Here is a 23,357-nt window from a genome sequence, read left to right on the forward strand (position 1 = left end):
CCAAGATAGCTAAGAACTAAATTAGTTGTTCTTCCTATATCCTCCCATGTAGTTCAACTTGGCACCTTGAATATTGCATTAGAATGGCCTGTTTACATGTCTTTCCATCTTCACTCTTAGCTTCTCAAGGAAAGGTATTGTGTATTTTTCCTCATCCTATCTCCAATGCCATGATAAATATTTATTGAATTAGTTGCTTTATGAAGGAGAAATCCCAAAAGAACAAATAGGAAATTGATTTCTTGTAGAAAAGGATTTTCTTTTAGATGTAAAGTAGTCACCATGCTAAAGGCTACTGGACAGTGGATCAATTACAAAATAATCCCCCGATGGGAAATCTTTTATCTAGGATACATGTCTATGTATATGCCTATATCTAGAAATGCATAGAAATGATCCAGCCAAGGACATAATCTAATGAATTTACCATATCTTTCCAAGATGATGAGCTATGTGACTTATTTATTTATTTTGGTAAAACAAAATGGAAATACATCAAAACACAACAGCATGTTGTGAGCACTTAGTTTTCAAAACTAAGCACTAGTTTTCAAAACTAACATGAAGCACTTAGTTTTCAAAACTAAAAGGCATATTTATTTTTCTCTTTGTTCTTTTTATTCAGTTTCTTAAGGTGTGCAGTAAACATAGCTATCATAAACATATCAACAAGAAGACCTAGTACTGAGTGACAGACCTCAGCTGACATCACTTAAAGTGGCACTTGAGGTGTAAGTAAGTTGTGTTCTATTTCCTAGAGGACTACAGGCCTGGAGTGTCTTAGAAATCTTACTAATTAGGATTGATATTGTTTTATCTGCTCTTATACATAGCATTTCCGTTTTTACTGCTATAAGTAGCTAGTCTATCCTCAATACCCCTGTAAAAATCATATAGAAACAAGTAAATCTTAAAAACATAATAGAAATGAAGCAGACATGATGTGATTAATTAAGTCAGCAATACCTTTTATTTTAAGGTGAAAGCAGATCTATCTGTTTAGGATGTAATGAAGCATAGTCACTGAATTGAACCTTAACCTTAAAAGAATAATAATTGCACTAGCTTAGAAAGATGCTTTACTGTAAATTATAGCCATATTGTAAGGGCAACCTGGGCAAAGTTAAATTGACCAGACCTAAAATTCTAGCTAATCCTCAGGATAACATAGTTTGATAAAAAGAGCAATGGCCTTGGAGACAGAACTCATGGATTGAGTTTCCCCTGAACGCTTACCAATGATGTGAGTAAGGCAAGTCCCTTCTCCAATGCTTCATCTATGAAATGAATGAACTTGAAGGCAGGGACCTAGGACCAGATGGTCTCTAGATGTCCCTTAGAAAGTCTTTTGTAAAACAACTTTACAAGACACACAAAATATCTTGAAAATAAATCAGTTACTCTAAAATATTGGATCAAGCTTTTAATCAAGGGACAAGAGAATAACCAACTCATGGAGCCTCAGGAAATATGTCACTATGGAAAAAATTGAATATAAGATGAGGGTTAAGATTATGGAATGGTAACTGCTTTGTTCTTGTCATTGTTGCTTAGGACATGGTAAAAAGCTCTTTGTAAACATTTCTAGTTAATTTATATATGAGGTACAGAGAGGTACAAGTCTTTCCAAGAGAAAACCAGTAGCAAAACCAAGAGTACAAACCAGGTTTCTTGACCTCAGTCTTTTCTCTAGATGCTGCCTCTACAGTTTTCACTAATAGTTTATAATAATTTTTATTTAGTAAAGCTTATTTTGGCAAATAGAGAAAGCAAGGAGGTTGATATGTTTTGATGTTGCTGTACGTGATGATTAAAAATCTATTTTTACTGATCATATCAATATAAGTCATCAAATATACTATATTTTCTTCATCATTTAAAGAGAAGCACCGGCTATTGCTACTCACTATCATTTTTCAATACTTATCTGACTAATAATGACCTTTCTGGCACTCTGTTGTAACCTGTACCACAAGCTGTATATTCCCATTCAGTGGGAATCTGGCTGGGGATTCAAAGATTTATTACAATGGGATAAATAATATGGAAATATAAATAGGCTTAGTGGTCTTGGGACTTCATGAAAAAAAAAACCTAAGCTACATCACATAAATAATGTGCCAGGAACGGGAAACTATTCACAGAGGTATTCTACAGCAGACTAAATAAAATACATAAATTATTTTTTCAAGGTAAAAAAAAAATAGTTCTTCTTGTGAGATGGCCTACATCACAGCATGCTAACAAACCTCAACCTCCACTGCCAAGTAAGATTTAGCAGGGACAAGTCTTGTCCAAGTAGTAAATTGACAGTCAACCCATATGGATAGATAAAGTGCCAAATTACTTTGGAAAGCAGAGTTATGCCCAAAGATTAAGTAAAAGATAATTTGTATTCTAGCTTTTCAGGCCTCAAACTGAATTCACTTACTACTGCAATAATCAGATCATCAGCACTAGGAAAGTTCAGTTTACTTCAAAGCATTGACCTGCATTTTTATGAAAACTAACTTTGGAAGAGATTTAAGTGTGTGTATATATATCCAAACAAACCTTTACCTGTGCAAGTTTGATTGGATTCGTCTTCATTGCTCCCACAATCATTAGCTCCATCACAAAGCCATCTCTTGGGGATACAGCGATTATTCTTGCATTTAAACTGATCATCAGGACAACTATGATTGACTGGGATGGGGGGGATGGAGGGAGAGGACAAGTAAGTTTAATGATTTAAATTGGATAAAATTAGGATTATTATAGATAGTTATGGAAAAGTTACAGTAATAATAATATAGTACAATAAATGCCATAACTTCTGTCATTCACTGTCTCATATCTTATAGAAAATATTAATATTCTAGGCTCTGTTAAAATGTAACATTTTCATAGAGGACATCAGGTAATTAAAACTTATATAAAAAGAAACTATTCACTTTTAATGTCTTCACTAAAATCAACTATATCACTAATTTGTTTCCCCATTCCTTATCACAATAGGTGACTCAATTTCAGAATTTTTACCAAAAACATTTAAAATTAACCTCAAATTTTAATGTGAAGCCTAACAAGTATGTAACAAATGATTTAATCACATATCCGAAATACTTGTTTTTTTTTTAAACCATACATCCACTCAAATATTTCTCGTAATATTAAATAAGCTTAATTTTCCTACGTTTTCTACAATGTTTCTGGGGACTGGAGGGAAAATACGGAAAAGAAAAATGCATCACTTGTGACCTGGAGTTGATGCTAAATATGAGATCCTGCATAGTTTTAGTAATAAAAATGATCATCATGAATTTTCTCCCCTAGTACAAACAAATAAAAATGCAACCACAAAATATAGTGAGGAGAAGACCAATCCTCACATGGGAAGCTGTGCACAGCTAAGATTAAACCTCCAATATCTAAGCACCACAGGAGACTATCTTAAAGTTAACCTCCTGTGATTATTTTTCCTGCTTTCTGGAGGCAAAATTCCTAACTGAATTGGCATGCTCTTTAGTATTTGTTTCACAACTTCAACATTGCTTTTGAAGTAATTTTCCTTGTGCCCAGTAGTTGCACTTCCGTGTGATAAAAATAAATTTTGGTATTAGTTTTACTTAGAACATGAAAAATAGCCATTTTATCATGCTGTTGCATAGCAAATGTATGCCTTTCCAGTCAGTTTCTACAAAACACTATTTCCTTAAACTAGCTTTGGTGATAAAGTGTTTTTATTACTTTTTAGAAAGTTTTTATTCGTGCATAAAAAAAATAGGAGGAAAAGCTTATTTTTTTTTTTCTGGCATTTGAACATGATTAACATTTTCTTCTCACTTCAGGGACTTTAGCAAGAATAAAAGTCATCCAATATATTAGAGGGTCAATATTTTAAAGTACCAAGATTATGTATTAGCACTTTAGTGAAGCTTGATCAAGGACCTTTGCAATTTTTATCAGTGATATAAATCAGAGTTCAAAAAGGAAAAGCAAAATACAATTCATAGTCTTGTGATATGGAGTTGAGAAGCTAAAGGATAGAAAGTAGAATGATAAAATTCAAGGTTGAAGCCTATGAGTACTTAAAATCTAAATAATACTCTGAAATGAATTACATAGAGCTGGAATATTAACCATGGGACCTCTGGAATATAACGCTGTTAGAATCGCTGCAATGTTCAGAAACGTCATCGTACTGCTGGAAGGTGGCCAGAGATGTTTAGTTTTCCCTTGCCCCATTTACTTAGCCATTCATTCATCCATGTGCTAGGTGCTGTGCTAGACTCTGAGACTACAAAGATGCTACAATATAATCTGTCTCCTCTTGAAGATATTCATCTATTAAATATATCAGATAAGTAAGCATATAATTGCAATATAGTTTGACAACTACTATAATAAAGGAGATGTTTTACTCCAACCAGGCTGTATTGAGAAGGAAATTTTTTGGTGTTCTGAAAGGACTTCCCTGTGGAGGTAATGGTAAACTATAGGGAATTTCATAGAGTGAAATTATACAATTTCACAAAAGACAGTGCAATGTAACAGAGGAGAGAAACAGAAGGATGCTTTTTAGAAATCAACCTATAGTTCAACTTGCTAAGGACAAAGAGCATATGTGGATACATGATAGACATTTAAGGATAAAAATGTAAATACAAGACATAAGATGAAGTCTCTTATATACGAGTCAACAGATTTTAGATTTTTAACTTGTTGGTTTTGCAGTTACAGAAATAATAAGATTAGATTTCATTATATAAATGTCACTCTGGAAGTAGTGTGGAAAGTGGGATTTCATTAAGGGATGAATAGTGGTAGGAATAATAACAAGACACTTATGGAGTTAATCTAGGATAGAAGCCTAATTTAGCCAGTGAAGATTGAGAAGAAGTAAAGAAGAAAAATTAATTATTTAGGAGGTAAAAGAGAGAGGACTTATTGATATAAGTGAGTATAGACTATAAGTGAAATAGAAGACTCCAAGAAAAGCCCCTGATGTAGGCTTGGGTGATAGGATGGACAGTAACGAAAATAATCAAGAAAAACATACTGATTAGGAAATTTAACACTGCAATTAACAGTACAAATGTCATGCCCGCTATGCTTACAGAGGAAATGAATTTCTTTGTGAGCTGGTGAAAAGAACAATCACACAGATAGAAGCATGGCCCTAAAAGACTAACGCATGAACATCGTGATGAAATATTTGTGCTCTGCACAGCCACTCTGTGACTACCCTGGAAGTTGATATGTAGGCAGCACTAACTAAAACCATAAATAAACATTGTGAGTCAAAAAGAATGAGGCAATTAATTTAGCCAATAAATAACACATCATTTGTATAAAAAATTAGGGAAAATGAACACCCTTTACTCTTAGATGAAATACTCCTCTCACTCCAAAGCTTTTGGCTAATTGTATCAGTTTACTATTTAATACTTTATTTGTGGATTCACACTTTACAGTATAATGTATGGGGTTGAAAATAAGAAGTACATAATGTTGAAGTCAGAGTTCACATTTGGAAATTAAGAGAAAGTAGTGCTATATTTATATATTAATTACAATTTAAGTATTATATATTTATGCCACAATTTGAAAATATTTTTTTGAAGTCCATATTCTTGGAGTTTTGTCCCAAAGCACAGATAGTTGCATGATACAGATGTCTAAAGCCAGCCCTGGTGGCCTAGTGGTTAAGAATCGGCACTGTGGCCCAGGTTCATTTCCTAATCAGAGAACCACACCACCCGTCTGTCGGTTGTCAGACTGTGATGGCTGTGTGTTGTTGCGATGCTGAAAGCTATGCCACTGGTATTTCAAATACCAGCAGGGTCACCGATGGTGGACAGGTTTCAGTGGAGCTTCCAGTCTAAGACAGACTAGGAAGAAGGACCTGGTTGCCCACTTCCGAAAATACTGGCCATGAAAACCCTATGAATAGCAGCAGAGCATTGTCTGATATAGCACTGGAAGGTGAGAGGATGGCATGAAAAAACTGGACAGGGTTCCCCTCTACTGCACACAAGTTTAGTAGGAGTTGTAATCGACCTGACAGCACTAATAGCTAGAGATGCCCAGACCAATTTTATCTGTTCTTAACAAAGAATCTTCAAAACTTTATTTTTATATTCTTGATTTAAAAAAAAAAGAAAGGAAAATGGAGGACTGCCAATTAACTCTCAATTAGTTCAACCACTTTAACCTGGAAAATGTCATTAATTGAAAGAAAAATAACTTTCTTTTTACAATAATGTATCTAGGTCAAATCAAACGACCAAAAACACATATGTCCAACACATACCTCTCCTCATATAAAAATACTCCATGTCTCTCAAAATCATTCAGGTAGTGACTCTAACCAAATACATTCTCAAAACATTATTTAATGTGCTTCTCAAAGTGTTTTCCTTCCATGTATGGGGACAATTCCTTATTCCTACCAGAAACGTGAAACTATTCCTATTTCAGTAAATGAAAAACAGCTAGACAGAAGCCAAAGGGGAGAAAATCAAACCTTTAATTTCTATCTGAGTGCCCCATATGTGTTTTCTCCCATGTACTGAGCCTGTGAAGTTAGATAATAACATGGTCCAAACCCATGTCTGTTTCCTTGGATCTTCTTCAAGGCTCTGTTGCCAAGGAGCAATGGAGTGGATCGTGACCTTCTGTACAAGTAACTCTGCCTTGAGGGAGTTTAAATTGATTTTCCACATTTTTAAATTCAGAGATCCAAAGGGGTCTCCTATAGCAACCTTCTGACAATGATGTGGTGGCTTTGACAGCACAAAATAGGAAAGGAGAGGACTTCCGGAGCAATCAAAATGATACTATTAAAGACGGGGAAGGATGAGAAAATGAGTGCCCTAAAACTATGCAAAAGAGGCAATCTAAGGTCTAATCTCTATACAAAAGGATGACTGAGAGAAAAAAACCTGAGTTCAATTTGCATCAAAGATAATTTTAGATTTTCACAAACTGATTGCTAGTTCACACACTCAGAGACTCAAGAATATTTAGGACGACTTGAAGGAGAACATACAGCAATTTACTGAATCTTCATCACTTCCGTCTAGACAGTCATCATCACCATCACATTTCCACCGAGCTTGGATACAGTGTCTGTTTTTGCAGCGAAATTCTCCAGCTTTACATATGTGAGGTAATACTTCTCCAGGATTAACTAGAGTTAAGAAAAAAATCCAAGGTATTGGAACAATACTAGTTATATTCAGTTCATTACAATGTAAATTTTGTTTTAATAACAAAGTACTGACAATAGAAAATATGAAAACATCTTAACATTGTAGTGACAACCATCTCTGGAAATGAGAAAACTTTAAGCTTTTCTGACAAGACTCATTCAACTAAGAATTTTAAAGATTTATTTTAAACAACTGTCACCAAAAAAATAAACAATAACAACAATAATTATATAATACCACCTTATGTTTACGTTGAGTTTTTATTTTTTTAAAGGATTTTCATTCATAATCTCAACTGCTCATCAAAATAACCTATGAGGTAGGCATGGCAAAGAATTTTACTATCTCCATTTTATAGATGAGTATACCAAAAATTAATTGAAGTGAAGAGACAAAGCAATGGCACACAGCATTGATGGCTATATTTACTTTGCTGGTCTGCAAGTGGGAGAAAAACTCAGGTCTGGTTCAGTATTCAAGGAAGTATTAAGTTAAAGTTATCTCATTCTATATCCAGATCCTATGCAGTGTTTTTCTCCATAGAGTCCACGTTCTCTAATCAAATGTCAGGAATTCAGCTAATAGGGATTTATTCACAAATTGAAAGTTTATTATTCTTCTGTTCTCTTTGAGTGGATTCGATAGAGTCTAGAAAAAGAAGGGAATATGTGGCAACGGTTAAAGTAAATGATTTGTGTTTCATGGACCGGAAAAGATGTTGAATTATCAAAAGCTGGTTTATTGCTAAAAGAAACAAAAGCCAATCTTTCCATCCCAGTTCTAATGGCTTTAAACTTTATTTTGGATAACTAGCTTGGACTGACGAACTGTCACAAAACCTACATACACTCTCATAATAAAGGATATTGAGAAAACATATGTGGCACTTCTAGAACACCTTGTGTTAGCGTTCCCTTAGTCCTTGTATTTGCCCTGCTGCAAAGAATGGACCAGGGAATGTGACTCTTGAACCATAACTGCAGAGAATCTGCTTCAGAGAGTTAGGCATGTGGGTTGTGGGACTGGAAAAGAAAAGCTGCCCAATAAATTCAGACTCTTATTTAAGGCTTTAAGGGTGAAAACTAATCAGTATGATGAATGAAATATTTAATTAGAATGGAGGCAATCCTGTGTTTCTTCTGTCCTCTCTCAGACAAGCAGACACCGTATGCAGGGACTGATGGTAATTTTTCCTCCCTGTTTAATCTTTTTTAATAACAAAATGCTTAAGCAACAATTTCTCTAAAGATGTTATTTCTGTAAGGTCACTTGAAAGCAAGAAATTTTGTAAATATATACATATGTTTAAATATATAAATGTATAAATGTTAAATATATAAATACGTATATATGTTTAAATACATACATATATAAAACAAAATCTCTAGAAGTGATCATGGATAACGTTGAAATTTTTCTTATTTTGAGTTTCAAGACCCTGAGATCTTCGACGGTGGTTAATTTCTTCTTTTGAATCCATATAAGCCCAGCTTAGAACTGGGCCCTTAATGACAGTAGTTTGATTAATTTCTACTCTGTAATTATTAAGCCAAATAGTCAACAGTCTCTCAGAGTTTTTTAAAAAGTTCCAGCCAGACAAGAAACCTAGTTTGAGATGTAATCAGCTTCCACTCCCACTTCAGTTCAGCTTCTGTCATCTCTCTATATTTGACTGCAAAGAAACAGTAAGTCAATTCTGTCGTCTCCTAGCTGAGGACTGAAAAACCCAATGAACCATGGGTTGTCTTCTGATAACAATCCCCTCAGTTTAAAAAGCTTTGCTTTCACTTTGTCATTTGATCAAATAACTCAACCTACAGTTTTAAGGGACAATCAAGAATATCCATATACAAAAGTGAAATTATAGTTGTTTCTGAATCACTACATCTATACGAAAGAAGAGCAAGATGTCTAAAGAAAGACAAATCACCTGAGAAAATTATCTTTAAGCTAAATATTCTTTAACATAATCCATTTAGAGGTAAGGTTTTTAAGTCTACTCAGAGTTCAAATGTTTTTCAAATGATATTTAGATCATTACGGAATGAACACAAAGAGACAGAATTTCTGAACTTGTTTTAAACATGATTTCAAAGATATGTGGATGGTTGGATATTTTTAAATGATGTTTGCTAATACCAAGATGGCAGTTTTCAAAAACAAAGGATGACAATGTCTGAAGTTTCATTTTCATTTTTATAACAGATTATGAATAATTGTTTGAAAACCAGTAGAACTAACCTCCTGAAATAATTTCATTTTTTTGTATTTATTGCTTCTGATATTGATCTTTATCAATGTCATTAATATGTATCAATATCACTTGTTATAGCAGTTAGGCATTGCTTATTTCTGTATTAACAGATATAATAAAACATATACAAATATCTTTGACTTTTTTCTGTGTGTGTGAGGAAGATTGGCCCTAAGTTAACATCTGTTACCAATCTTTCTCTTTTTGCTTAAGGAAGATTGTTGCTCAGCTAACATCTGTGCCAACCTTCCTCTATTTTATGTGGGATGCCACCACAGTGTGACTTGACAAGCAGTGCTGGGTCTGTGCCAGGGATATGAACCCGTGAACCCCAGGCTGCCGAAGTGGAGCACGCAAACTCAATCACTGTGCCACTGAGCCAGCCCCACATATCTTTGACTTTTTAGAATTTGTCTGCCATTCTTTTAAGTCCTATAATTTGTTGTATGAAAGGCATAGAATCACAGTGTTTCTACATGTCTTGTGTCAGCTTTTATTCTGGACTTTTTTTCAAGGATGTTTACATAGCTAACAACCTTAGAAGATAGAGATAGTGCCTCCTTTTAGAGCAGAGAGCAGTTTTCTTTTCTTGACCTGGATAGTAAAGATAATGTCTCTCTTTGGAGCAAACATTGGGCAGATTTTCTAGCAGATTCTTAAATTCAAGGTTTTCATTTGTGATACAAACTTACTGTGTGTGCAGCATCTACCTAGGTCTGCCTGTGCATTGCCCCGACATGATTTAGGGGTGGGATGGGGCAAAGAGAACCAATGTGAACATGAAATTTGTGCTGTCCTGCTGTGCTATGAGTAATAAAATTCTTTGTGTCTGATCCAGGGATTGCATGTCTTTTGTTAGAATCTATGAAACTCTAGCAGGCTAACATGTTAGCTTGTAACTAGGGTAAAATCTCAGACTCTTCGTGATTCTCGACAACATACTCAAAGATTTTTTAAAGATACTGGGTTCTGATTTCCAAAGTCTCCCAGGGCATATGACATCATTAGTTTATTCCAGCCCTAACTCAAGTCTCCCAGATGTAATCAGTAGTTATGTCACAGAGAAACCATGTTCAATGCTGCCTATCAGGTTTGTTCAGGATTCATGAAGATAGAAGACAGGTTATTTTTGAGCCAACAATGTCCATTATTAAGAAAACATTTAATGGGATAAGTGATAATCTGGATAAGATGTCGGTTTAGACATTCAAAAAGCATGGTTTGTCTTCCCAGGATTGACCTAACTCTGCGGAATTGGGTAGCAATGTCATCTATCATAGCACCCCAGCTGACGGTCAGGCAATCCACTAACTTTTGTGAGAATCAACGAGATGATGAAACAAGTATATTTGGCATCACATAAAACAGTCAACAGCACCTATAAAAAATAAGATTAGTATTTTGTATACCTTGCACAAATCTTTATAAAGGGGTTATTCTATAATTCATTTTTACGCATCTAATGTTTCCACTTGAGATTCTTGAATGCAGGAAGGACAATGTCACAGAACAGAACGATGCTCAGAAAAGAACCAGGCATAGAGTAGACGTTTAAAAATATTTGTTGCTTGACTTACTGGAACTAACAGAGATATGTAATTCTACATCACAGCCATTATTGTAGTGAGAGATTCTGTCTCTGGGGACTATATAAATGCTTCAGGAAAACCATTCACTTCAACTGGGTCAGTAGCTAATGCTCTTCTCCCATCACTCAAGAATATGGATAAAGTTAGTTTAATTTAAGGGGAAAAAAGATCAATACACAGATAGAAAGAAACAAGAGAGTGATAAGTTTCCCCCCACAACCAAAAAAGTGAACATACAGGAAAAGCTCCATGCATGTCAATTTTTTTCCAGTGTTTAATGTGACTGAAACTACATAGCACTTGGGTGTTTGGGCACAGCCATAAGTTGCCTTCAGTATATTAACAAGTGCTAGATTTGTGAGCTTTGCTTTAGAGTTGTGCTTTGCACTGTGAATTTGAAAACTGATGCCAAACTTGTAATTCTACTGCTAGGGTCCCTTAGTAAAAATATTACATGATCTCACCAGTAAGAAAACTGCCAAAGGAATAAATAATACTTTAATTTAACCAGAATTAAAAATAAAATGACATGAATCATGACATGCCTGGAAAGGAACTGCCAGTTCTCATACATCCTTTGATATCTGCTGTTAGAACATTGAAATTAGAAGGCTTCTGCATGACTCTTTATGGGAAATGGAACTATGCATCGTAGAATTAACTATTTTCTTTGGTTAAAACTGGTAGAGGAATTGTAGGAGTTAATGTCCAGATCATAATAAAGGAAGAAACTCTACTAGTAAACTGTTTTACTTTTTTTTAGTTTTGAATCATCTCAGATTTGGATCCCATCTCAGGAATGGATTTAATACATAGGTTCTTGACCTTGGTTTAATAAGCTGTGGTTCCCATGAATTAGTGCCTATGTTTCTAAGCTTGCTTCCCTTCCTCTCAATCCTTGTGTGGTAATCTATTCTAAACTAATTCTTCTTTTCCCTCTCAATTGATGTTTTGCTGTTGATTGTATCAAAATTAAGGTAACTACATTATAAAATCATTAGTCCCAGTACAAAAAATGAAATTTTCCTATTGCCCCTAAATGTCTCACATTAGGGCATGTTTATTTGTTTAAGAAATTGTTTGTTTTTGCATTTTGGGAGTACAGGATTACTATCCCTTTATGTGAGCTGGGACAGAGAAAAACCTTAAAAGAAGACTTGAAGTTGTAGTTTGTTGGATGCCTTTATATAAGCAGGAAGGCAGTGTGAAAAATGCTGTTATAGATTTTGAATTTTCTTCTTTAGATCATAGCAGGATGACCTTTCATTAGATAGAGTGGTCTTCTGAGCAGCCAACCTAAGTGGTACATAATCTTTTGTGAGATCCTATGCACAGAAGGCCATAAATATTCATTTGGATGGGGCTTCTAAACTTTTTACTGCTTTAAACTTTTTACTACACATTAGATTGCATATATCCTAGAACATAAGGCTTGTCACAGCTGAACAGATAAATGGCTCCGTCATAGTAGAGCACTGTTTTTGACAGAGGAATATATCTGGTGTTCCAGAAGGTGAAGAAGGTCGCAGAGTACCACTGACACATAATTGTGCAGTGCTACCCTTGGATGACCAATATTTTTGCAATGTTTAAGTTGTTCTCTTGGGAGTAAGTGATGTTGGAAAGCTCTGTCTTTTCTTTCAGTCACCTAAAGAGGCATTTAAAGAATCACTGTCTCATTACTCTAGACAAAATTATCCTACTCTTTTAAAAAGACAGTGACCATAATTTTTTAGTAGCTTAACTTAATTTCTTGGGATTATCCATGTCATCATCTATTAATTTTGTACGTTGTGATTTTCCCCTCAAAGGCATCAAGATAAATAAAAAACTCACTTGATAATTGATCGACTGGCTATACATATGCTTCTCCAAGGCAGTAAGTTCTAAGTTACTATACTGCAGTAGGCTTCATTTCTAATTGAGAGAGGATTTGGCCATAACACACAAGATTCACAAGGACAAAGAGTCCAGCCTACTCTCATTCTTGATTCCTTCCAGGCATGGCATTAGAATGCATCCTTAATCAATCATGTAGCATGCCAATATTTTTCTGCTGCGTAAATGCCTCTTCTGGCATAGCCTTATGCTACAAATTCATTGAGAAACAACCGTTGGTGTTTAATTCTGGCCTGACCATCTGCCAATGGGTTTTTGTTCATTTGATGTCTATTCAATGAGGATGACTGAAACCAGGATGATCATATCTCAAGGGTTGCAACATGTATTTTTGTTCTGCTTATTAGCTCAGATTACAGAGTTAATCCAGTTGAGACCAGTCGCAAGACTATAATCTAGCCCAAACTAAATTAGAAGCCCAGAAGAATCAGCATTAATGAGAGGTTAGTGACACACTGATGTTTGTTTTGTGCTATTCTCTGCAACAATGAGCTGTATTTGTAGTCCTTTTGCATTTTCATTTCCTTATCTGCAAACTAAAGCTAACACATCCTTAAAAAATCTTTACCACTAAATGAATAGGAACAGGAATAATTTATATAAACACACTTTGAGTTCTTTGCAAGAAATGAGTTACTAATTGTTTCTCTTGATTTTTACCATTATATTTGAAAGGAAGCTAAGCGAGTTGCACTCCATATTAAAAGATATAGTAGAATTTTTAACAGTGAAATGCAAAAACAAATTTTCAAATAGGAACTCATCTGTATTGATGACAACATTCTTTAGTGTAACAAGTATAGATAAAATACTCTTCTTTCTTATCCCCTTTTATTACATTGGGGTTACCTCATCACACAGATATTAGAAAGACACCAACAATCTCAGAAAAATTTCCTCTAACTTTCAACAGATATATAATCACATGTGTATAGTCATAATAACAAATCTCCTAACAGCATGTGCATAACCAACATTGTGTATAGTATTTCTTAACAAACTAAAAGTCACCAAATTTTTATTTACATAGAGATATCCAGTGATCAATATCTTTTCTATATCAATAACAATATTCCAAGTCATAATGAATTCATAAGTATTTAAAGGGGCATTAGAACTAAGGAAATTGGAAATATAATTTGGAGGCCAATGATCCAGATAATTGTGATTCACACAATTAAAATTAAAGTACTAATTAGAAAATTTCAGGCTTAACAAAAGCCATTTAGATACCTGATGTATATACCCTCCCTCCAACTTCCCACTCTGAAAACAAAGATAAAGAATGAAAACTCACAAGATTCCTGACAATGCAGCCTTTTGATCATTCTATTGACACTATCTTAATGGAATTTTGACTTTTTTGCAAGACCAATAAGACCAGATTCAAATATTCAATCAGAAATCTCTTTAAGTTATACCGCTAGAAAGTGAATAAGCTTGTCTATCTTTAAGTAGGAGGAGAGACCCTTTGCTCCTGCAGTACGACTATAAGGTCTGTGTCTACCAAAAGAGGAGATCCTTGTACTGCTACCTTCCATCCTTGAGAGGAAGTCTAGGGATAGAGCAAAGGCAGATGAGACCTGCTGGAGGTGCAGAAAGGTTACTATTTGTGTATATGTACATGTGTGCGTGTGTGTGTGTATGTGCGTGTATGCATTTTATCTGTTCAAAATGTCAGAGTCATTCTGCTGGATAGCAAAAGATCTCATTTTACACAAGGAAAAAAATTTTAGATGAAACCATGGTAAAGACTAAAAATTAAACTGGGAAATGTGCACATAAACAGTACCTTTTCTCTCAGTAACGTAGGTAAGTTTTAGCCTAGCAGACAAGTGGACAGACTTTATGTTATTCAAAGCAATGTTTAATCCCTGTCTATTGACAAACTATGGATCTTGATAGATCTCTTCTCTTCTGTTGATACATAAACAATAACAAATCAGGAATTACAAAATAATACTACAGGACACCGGAAGGGAAACCACCTGATGGCTCAAAGAAAGTATACCTCAGAGATTTTCTGCAGGAATTGCTGTTCACATATAAAGGCAAAGGAGACATATTTAGAATACACAGGGGGCTGGCCCCATGGCTGAGTAGCTAAGTTTGTGTGCTCTGCTTCAGTGGCTGGGGGTTCACTGGTTTGGATCCTGGGTGCGGATCTACACACTGCTCATTAAGCCATGCTGTGGTGGCATCCCACATAGAAGAACTAGAATAACCTACAACTAGGATATACAACTATGTACTGGGTCTTTGGAGATGAAAAAATTGAGGAAGATTGGCAACAGGTGTTAGCTCAGGGCCAATCTTCCTCACCAAAAAGCATACTTTAAGTAAAAAGAATACACAGGAATCTCTATGGTATACATTCTCTGCACTCTTCTTGAAGAAGTCACTGCAAGATATACTTCACCTATCCTACATATCAGTGAAAATCAATTAAAAAAACATTGGGGAACTAAACGTTTGAGTACTAAGCAACACAACCAGTGAAGCACTGATCCAGGTCTAAAAGAAAATGTTGTTTAATTGATCAACAATAAATGTCAAAACATTTTTATAAGGAAACGTTTGATGACTCAAAATAATATTCTTTGTTAGAAATCCTAAATTATAATAAGGACTGAAATCGAGGAAGATGGAGAGAATAGTATAAAGGAAGCCAAAGTCCTCATCTCAAATCATTGAAACTCAAAATAATAGTAACAGACTTTAAAACTGGTGGCATTATTCCAAATGCTAAAGAAGACATAATAAATTGACCGTGCATGGACTATATGGTAAAATACAGAAGGAATCATAAACGGTAAAGAAAGACACAAATAGCCTGTACTAATGCATCAGAAATAATATCAAACACCAAGTAGGAAATGAAGGTAAATGATTTAAAAATCATCTTTACAAAGAATACCTAGTTACAGAATAAGATGCTTATGTTCACATTAAGTAAAAATGAAGGACAAAATAAATTGTACTGTAGTATGATCCAAAATTTGAAAAGTACAACATAATTAAGACTTCAGTTTCCAAAATGAAATAATTTGGGGCCTAAATTCCAAATATTCTACTTACTAATTATGTGAACTTTGAAAGTTATTAACCCCCGAGCCTAAATTCTAAATCATAAAATGAGATAGTAACATTATCTTCTTTTATGATTATTGTAATAACTAATGGGAATCATGAAAAATTATTACAGAATGTCACATCCAGTATAAGAATTCAATAAATGTACCTATGATTACTATTATTAGTAGTAGAAAAAATAATAACCTTCAGGGATATATAATTTAAGGAACCATATCAAAATGTGTTAGTATTTTATTGTTGAATAGTGGCATTATAAATAGATTTTTCATTTTATTTTTTTATATTTCTCAAATGTTATCATTTATTAAATCAGTTTTTAGAAATCTCTTATCCACATCTTTTCTTCAGAAGAAATGACATTACAGATAAATCGAAGTCTTCTTTATTACACTTATTTCTCCTTCTGCCTCCCCAGAAACAATCACTATAACTGATGGAAAAAATAAATGAAATATTTATTTAACAATTTTTGATGGTTAACTTTATGTGTCAACTTGACTAGGCCATAGAGTGCCCAGATATTTCATCTAACATTATTTTGGACATGTCTGTGAGAGTGTTTTAGATGAAATTAACGTTTGAATCAGTAGACTAAATTAAAGAACATGGCCCTCCCTAAAGTGGGTGGCTCTCATCCGATCAATTGAAGGCCTGAATAGAACAAAAATGCCGACCTTCCTGCAGGTAAGAGGAATTCCTCATGCCTAACTGCCTTGAAGTGGGACATTGATCTTTTTTCCTTCCTTCGTACTTGATACCCAAACTCAGACACTGGCTCTTCCTGGGTCTCGTGCCTACCAGCTTTCAGACTGGAACTACACCATTGGTGTTCCTGAGTTTCCAGCCTGCTGACTGTAGGTCTGGAGACTTGTCATCTTCCATAATTGCATGAGCCAGAAAAATCTTTTTCTCTCTGTATATACATCCTATTGGTTCTGTTTCTCTGGAGAATCATGAGTAACATACAATTCAAGATTAAATAATTCCAGCAACGTTTATACAGTACTCAATAAATACATAGCATTGTTGCTGTTATTGTGCTTAAGGCATAAGATATGTGTAGAGAGGACAAATTTCAGAAGGGTCACATTGGAATAACAGGATGGAGTAAATTGAAGGACAGCAAAACTTAACAAGGGTCTGTAATCCAGGCCAATTAATACAATTAATTCACTATTTTGATAAAGTCTAGAAATTCCCTAGAAGTCTCTTTTTTCCTCCTTCCTTGCTCTTCACCACAAATATAGATAACCGAGCTTACTAAGCTATTTAAAGTAATTTGAGGGCTGTGGTGTGCATCAATATATCGTCTATATAACCAATAACTACTCATTTTTAGTTACAACTACTGATGGTGAGGTTCCCTAACAATTGAATGAAATATTTTCCTCTGTGGCATATACTTATTTATATTTTCTATTAAACTATATGCCACAGTGACAGAATACTCTGCAAAACTTCATCATTATCATTATCCATCTGTATATTAGAAATGGATTCAGTTAATTATTTGTAGTCTAAAAAGAATTATACCTAAGTAATTATCTGAATTTTTCTTTCCAAGTTTGATTTTAATTCCTTTGGTTTCATCTACTTCTGTTCTTCAAAAAGACTTATGTAAACAGTGAATGTAACAAGAAAGGAAACTTACATGTGCAAGTTGTCCCATTTTCATCTAAAAGTTGATTATCAGCGCAAGCACATACTCGGCCCCCTGGAATGGCCAAACACAGTGTACTACAGCCCCCATTATTCACTCGGCACATATTGTCACCTGCAAGAGGAGGGAAACAAATGTGTCAGAGAACTCTGATTCCATCCAACATTAGTCAGTTCAGGTTCACATTCTTTCTGGGAGACATAGCTAGGCATAAAAATGTACACATATATATGCAAATGTATATTACACATTCAATAATATAATCAGAATTCCTGTTGAATCTTAAATGAAATTCAGAAGTGTTTGAAAATATGATGCACTGGTAGTTAAGAGGAATTTGTATGCTGGTTGGAGGAGATAGATGTCTGTGTGCAGATAGGTACCAGGAGAGAGAAAGGATAGAGAGGACAGAATGGTGTCTGTTCAGGCTAGTGTCCGGAATGAGGCTTATTCAAATCTGAGTTCTTTGGAAAGTAGACCACCAGCACTTGGAATGTGGCTTTGGATCACAAGTGAATAGTAAGCAAATGAGCACTGGGGAAAGGGGTGGGATATTCTTCCCTCTTGTGAAAGGAGTATACTGGCGTGTCAGTGCCCTGAGCACTCCAAGGAACACAGGCTAACTGTGAAGACTTAAAAATGAGTAGGCTTGCTGGTACCAGGAGAATGTGCAATACACAAGGGGAAAAGTGTTGTCCCAGTGGACCTAAACAGCAGAGGCACCGGTGAGGTCCACAGTAGATGTCAATAAAGCAGGCACAAGGGGAAATTCACAAAGGTATTATGTGAGAAACCCTTGGAGACTCAGATCAAACAAAGGTAGAAAAGAGGCTGGAGATTCTGTTTTATAAAGGTGAAGGTAAGAGTAAACAAAATTTAGGTAATCACCATTTTGATGCCGTTTATTCCTACCAGTTGGAAAGGCAAGGAAGAAAAATGTTTATTTAGCTATATATATGTAGAACTTTACAAAGAACCCTACAACGCTAGCAATCCAATCAGCAATGTAAATGTCAGGGTCATTTTACACCATGTTGTATTTTTCAAGGCATCAATAAATAACATTTTGATTATGTATATATCAGAAGATCTTACTCAAACATTACAAATAAAAAGCTTTTAATTACTTGGAGACATACAATAACATAATATAATGATTAAAATTGTATTGGCAGTTACAACGCAAGTGCCTAAAACGTGACTAAAGAGACAGGCTAGGTTATTATACTGTGGGCCTCAGGGGTTAGACGTTCTGTGTAGAGAATATTAAGAAATAAGTTAAAAAAAATCCTCAAAATGTTGCCGTATGCAATAAATATTTAACTCATCCCACAGTCTATCATTGTGTGCCCTCAGATCAGAAGACATGACCTAAAGTATATAATCATTTCTTTTCATTATTCTGAGAAGTAAATTAAATTTGCTATCTTTATAGAAAATAAAAAATACATCTGAAAGCTAAGGAAGCTAATAATTCAAGCTCTAGCATCACTTTCTGAACTCAGAGGATAATCAAGCTTAGTTCAGGCTTTTTCCAAAATAGAATGCAAAAATGTTTTAAGCAGTTTCCAGATATAATCATGTTTATTCCATGACCATGGGATAAAAATGTAATACGTCATAGGACGCTTAGGTGTTCTGTCTATGTTATGTACATTATGCATCGGATTAAACTGTATACTTAATATTTTAATAACATTAAGATTCTGGAAAATTAGAATTAATTCAAAATATTTTGAAAAATACATGAAGAATTTAAAACAGCAAGAAATAAGAAAGTACCAAAAACAATATATCAGGACATTTTCATTTTGAAAAATATATGCTAAATATCATATTCTTTAATTCAATAGTACAATTCATATTTAAAAATTTTCATTGACTATAAAACTTAAGTATTCAGAAATAAATGACCGTTATTCAAACTTTTAATTATATTCCTTTTTCTGTGAATACTATATAGTAAAAGAGAGGAATTGGTATTTGTTCTGTCATGATAGAAATCCAAAATCTAAATTAATTTGAACAATTCCATATCTCTCATCAGAAATACTTATTTTTTTCATTTTAGTAGTATCCCAATATACTTTTGAATTTATTACTTGAATATATTCCAGATAGAGCTCATGTGATCGTCTATTGAATTTCTAGTAACGTTTCATGTGAAAAGATTCTCGCGAAAACATGATTGACTAAAAACAGCATCAAAAAACTTTTATACGTAAATATCAATGAAAGCATTAATTAACATATTGATAGCTATCATTATTGAAAACCCATAATGTCCTAGGGCTAGTTACCGCACATATAAATTGAATTTAATTCAATTTTTATGACACTTATAATGTAGGTTTATCTCATTTGCAAGTGGGACTACTAAAGATCTAAGGGTTTAAATGACTTTTCTAATGTCTAGAAATAAGAAATAATCCTGATTAAAAATAAGGATTTAGAACAAGGATTATTATTTATTTCTAGATAATAATAATTATTGTCATTACTATTTCTAAATAATTAGGCACAGGATTTTTCTTAATCTAAAATTCATGGTCTTATACTCTTATTTACATACGAAAAATAAAATTAGATCTACAAAGGACAGAAAAATAACATACTGAAAACAACAAAATTAAATCCTAGGTTAAGTTACTTTGGAAGCAGATACTTTAAAAAAAAATCAAATATGCAAGGAAAACAACTGAGGAGTAGCTTTTAAAACTAAGTTCAAGGTTTAGTCTGTCTGAGTCAAAAACTTTGTCTTTTTTTCTCTGATCTTGTGTCTTGGAGAAGTAGCATTATTCTGCCCCTTAACAGTATCTGGCACAGAGTGTGTGTTTGATAAACATTAGTTGAATTGATGAATGAAGTAACTTCTAGTTAGCAAATTTGAATGAGAGAAACAATCATTTGGGGGTGTAGTTACATGGTACAAGTATGTGGATAGATATGTCTGTGTTAACAAGATAAAGGGCTTTTCTTGTTTGTATGTGAGTGAGTATAAATATATACTCTGTCTAAATACTTTGCATTTCAAAGTAGATTATTTAAAGGTGTATTATAACTTTCATAGAACAGTAATAAAGACACAAATGATATATGTAAATAGTTCACAAGCCTATATTAATATGTCAATGCTTTTAGACCTTAGTAATCTAACTTTTATTAATAAAGTATCTTTTATTTCTGGCAAATGGAAAAATACATAAGCCGTCAGCACGAAGGAATCTCACTGTTTCATTCTTCCCTTTGTCCGAATTTTCTTCAAAATAGTAGAAGAAGAAATCTCCTTTCCCATTTTGGTCCTGGACTCTTGATGTCTCAGAGTTTTGTCATATGTGCAGTTAGAAGTCTCTGCACCTAATATAACACACATAAACCTGGGGAGATCTTCTTTTTTTCTACTTGAGGGAGAGGGAGTCTGGTTTGCAGTTTAGAAGAGAAATTAGACTTCACATTCATTCTAAAAGTTCGATAAAGACTAGTAGAGTGGGATCCTGAGTCCAGATGAGGTATACATTTCATCTAGGAAAATTTCAGAAGAATCAACTTTGAATGGTATCAGTCAATCTGAGGAAAAGATAGAATGTATCTTCCTTTTCTCTCTTGTAGAGTTATATGCTCATTGAAGATGGTGTTTACATTTCACTTACTTTGAAGCTATTTACATGAGAGAGAGAGAGTGTGCGTGTGTGTGAACTATGAAAGCCTGGTTAGTATTTTGAGTTATTTTTTGATGCTGATTACCTCCAAAATGGGAAATTTGAAAATAAAGACAGAAATTTTGTGATGATGGCCCTATCACTAAACATAAACCTTACCAGACTTCTAAAGTAATGTGGTTAATAAACATGCCACGCATTGAATAAAAATTGCTGTGTCTGTTATACCAGTGCTTTGTAACCTAAGATCTCAGAAACCTGGTTCTGCAAAGGTAGTCAAGGGGAACTTTACATTAAAAAAAAAAAAAAGTTTTGAATACAAATCTATCAATGGCAAAGTTATAATGACTAAAGAAAACATATGTCCCTTTCCTTCTATCTAAAAGTATAGTGGTTATATAATTTTCGTAAATAAAATTGGCCACATAAATTAATCACACCAAAATATGCTGTGGTCAGACAAACCTGAATTCGAATTCCAGTTTATCCCTGCCTCATTGTTTCCTGAGGGCAAATGGCTACATCTGCCTGAAACTTGGGTTTCTCATATGTGTTAAAGAAATCAAGAGTACCTATATTAACTATCTTTCGGAGATTTGAATAAGAATGTTTAGCCTACTTTGCAATGATTATAATTACATTTAACTACTGGTTAATAAATTTCATATATTGGCAAAGAAGCCAATCTGTTATTTTTAATTTGATATAGGATACTATACATCAACACTTTTTAGAATATTGTACTTAGCTTTGTTTTTCTTGTTCTCTAAAACGTGGGAAAAAACAAAAGTGTGCTTCTGAACCTAGTGAATAAGAAGGTAAAAGTATGTACGATTTATACAATTGCTCTACTTTATATGAGGAATTTCAGGAGAGGGCTGTAAAAATTATTCTAAATATCAAATGTAAATGAAAACGAAAAGTTTATCAATTAAATCAGAAAAAATAATGGTAGCTTATGAGAAAAATATTTTAACCCTAAATTCCTAAGAATTACTTTGGAATTCATTCCTAGAGGCAGTTTTCTGATTAGTATGCTTATATATCTACCTTCCTGAAGTTAGCTAGTATATTACCAAATAATTTTATGAGACTTTCCCGATCTGGAGAGGTTAAATTAACTGATTAATTTTCCAGCACCGAGTCTAAAAGAGTTTAGATGTTACATTAACAGCATTCCTGAATATTTTTCATAGTGTTTCTATGGGGTAGTGTGTGTGTTTTTGTGTGATATTATCTATCATCTACGTATTTATACTTACATGAGTGTATATATATTTACAGACATATGTATAAATACTATTTAAGTAAATATAGTATATAAAAACTATGTATATAAATATAGTCATTTACCATAGTCTTTCAGAGAGAAAGAAAGAGAGGGAGAAAGTACAAGGCTGTATAAGACTAGTTTATTCCATTCCATGAAGAAATAGTGATATGTACTACTTAGGGTTTGGTTTTCTATTGAATTGCAACTATTTTATCCTTAGAAAAACAGTTTAACAGGACACTATACAACCAAAGTTTATGTGCCACTGATTATATGTTTCTGAATATGTATTAATATCTGATGTTCAAAAGACACAATGAGAAACACCACTGAGAGAAAATTATAACATGGTAGGATAACATGTCTGCATTTGAACACCTGAGTGTAACTTTGCTTCATAAGCTAGCTGCTTTGATCAATGTATTAAAAGATACTAAAAATTTGGATCCTAAGTAGGTTATTGAATTTCAATGTCTATTGACTGAGTGAAAAAGATATTGACAAGGCCTCCTTTCCATACTGTCTGTTCAAAAGATCCAGTTAAGTACTAGTCAATCCCTAGCTACGTAAAGTCTGGGTAGAAAACTCAAACTAATTGATTATTTCACCTATGTTAATGAAAAATAACCAATCAATTTGTCCGTACATATCTCTCAGTAAGACAGAACATAACGGTTTCTACAATAAAGGTGGTAAAGAGTTTAGTAATCAAAGCTAAGTTTTCATTTTAA

General features: G+C 33.9%; 1 protein-coding gene across 5 annotated transcripts in view; it reads right to left on the reverse strand.

Moving 5' to 3' along the window:
• Positions 1-23,357, reverse strand: part of LRP1B (LDL receptor related protein 1B) — a 1,812,874-nt gene that overhangs the window by 717,963 nt on the left and 1,071,554 nt on the right. For all 5 annotated transcript variants that reach the window (XM_044768977.2, XM_070507612.1, XM_070507613.1 and 2 more), the window contains exons 15-17: positions 17,686-17,808; positions 7,034-7,174; positions 2,560-2,685 (exon numbers count right to left, since the gene is read on the reverse strand). In XM_044768977.2, coding sequence (XP_044624912.2) covers positions 2,560-2,685; positions 7,034-7,174; positions 17,686-17,808 — 390 coding nt within the window. The remainder of the gene's footprint in view (positions 1-2,559; positions 2,686-7,033; positions 7,175-17,685; positions 17,809-23,357) is intronic.

This window comes from Equus asinus, chromosome 4 (genome assembly GCF_041296235.1).
Source record: "Equus asinus isolate D_3611 breed Donkey chromosome 4, EquAss-T2T_v2, whole genome shotgun sequence".
In the NCBI taxonomy this organism is placed as follows: domain Eukaryota; kingdom Metazoa; phylum Chordata; class Mammalia; order Perissodactyla; family Equidae; genus Equus; species Equus asinus.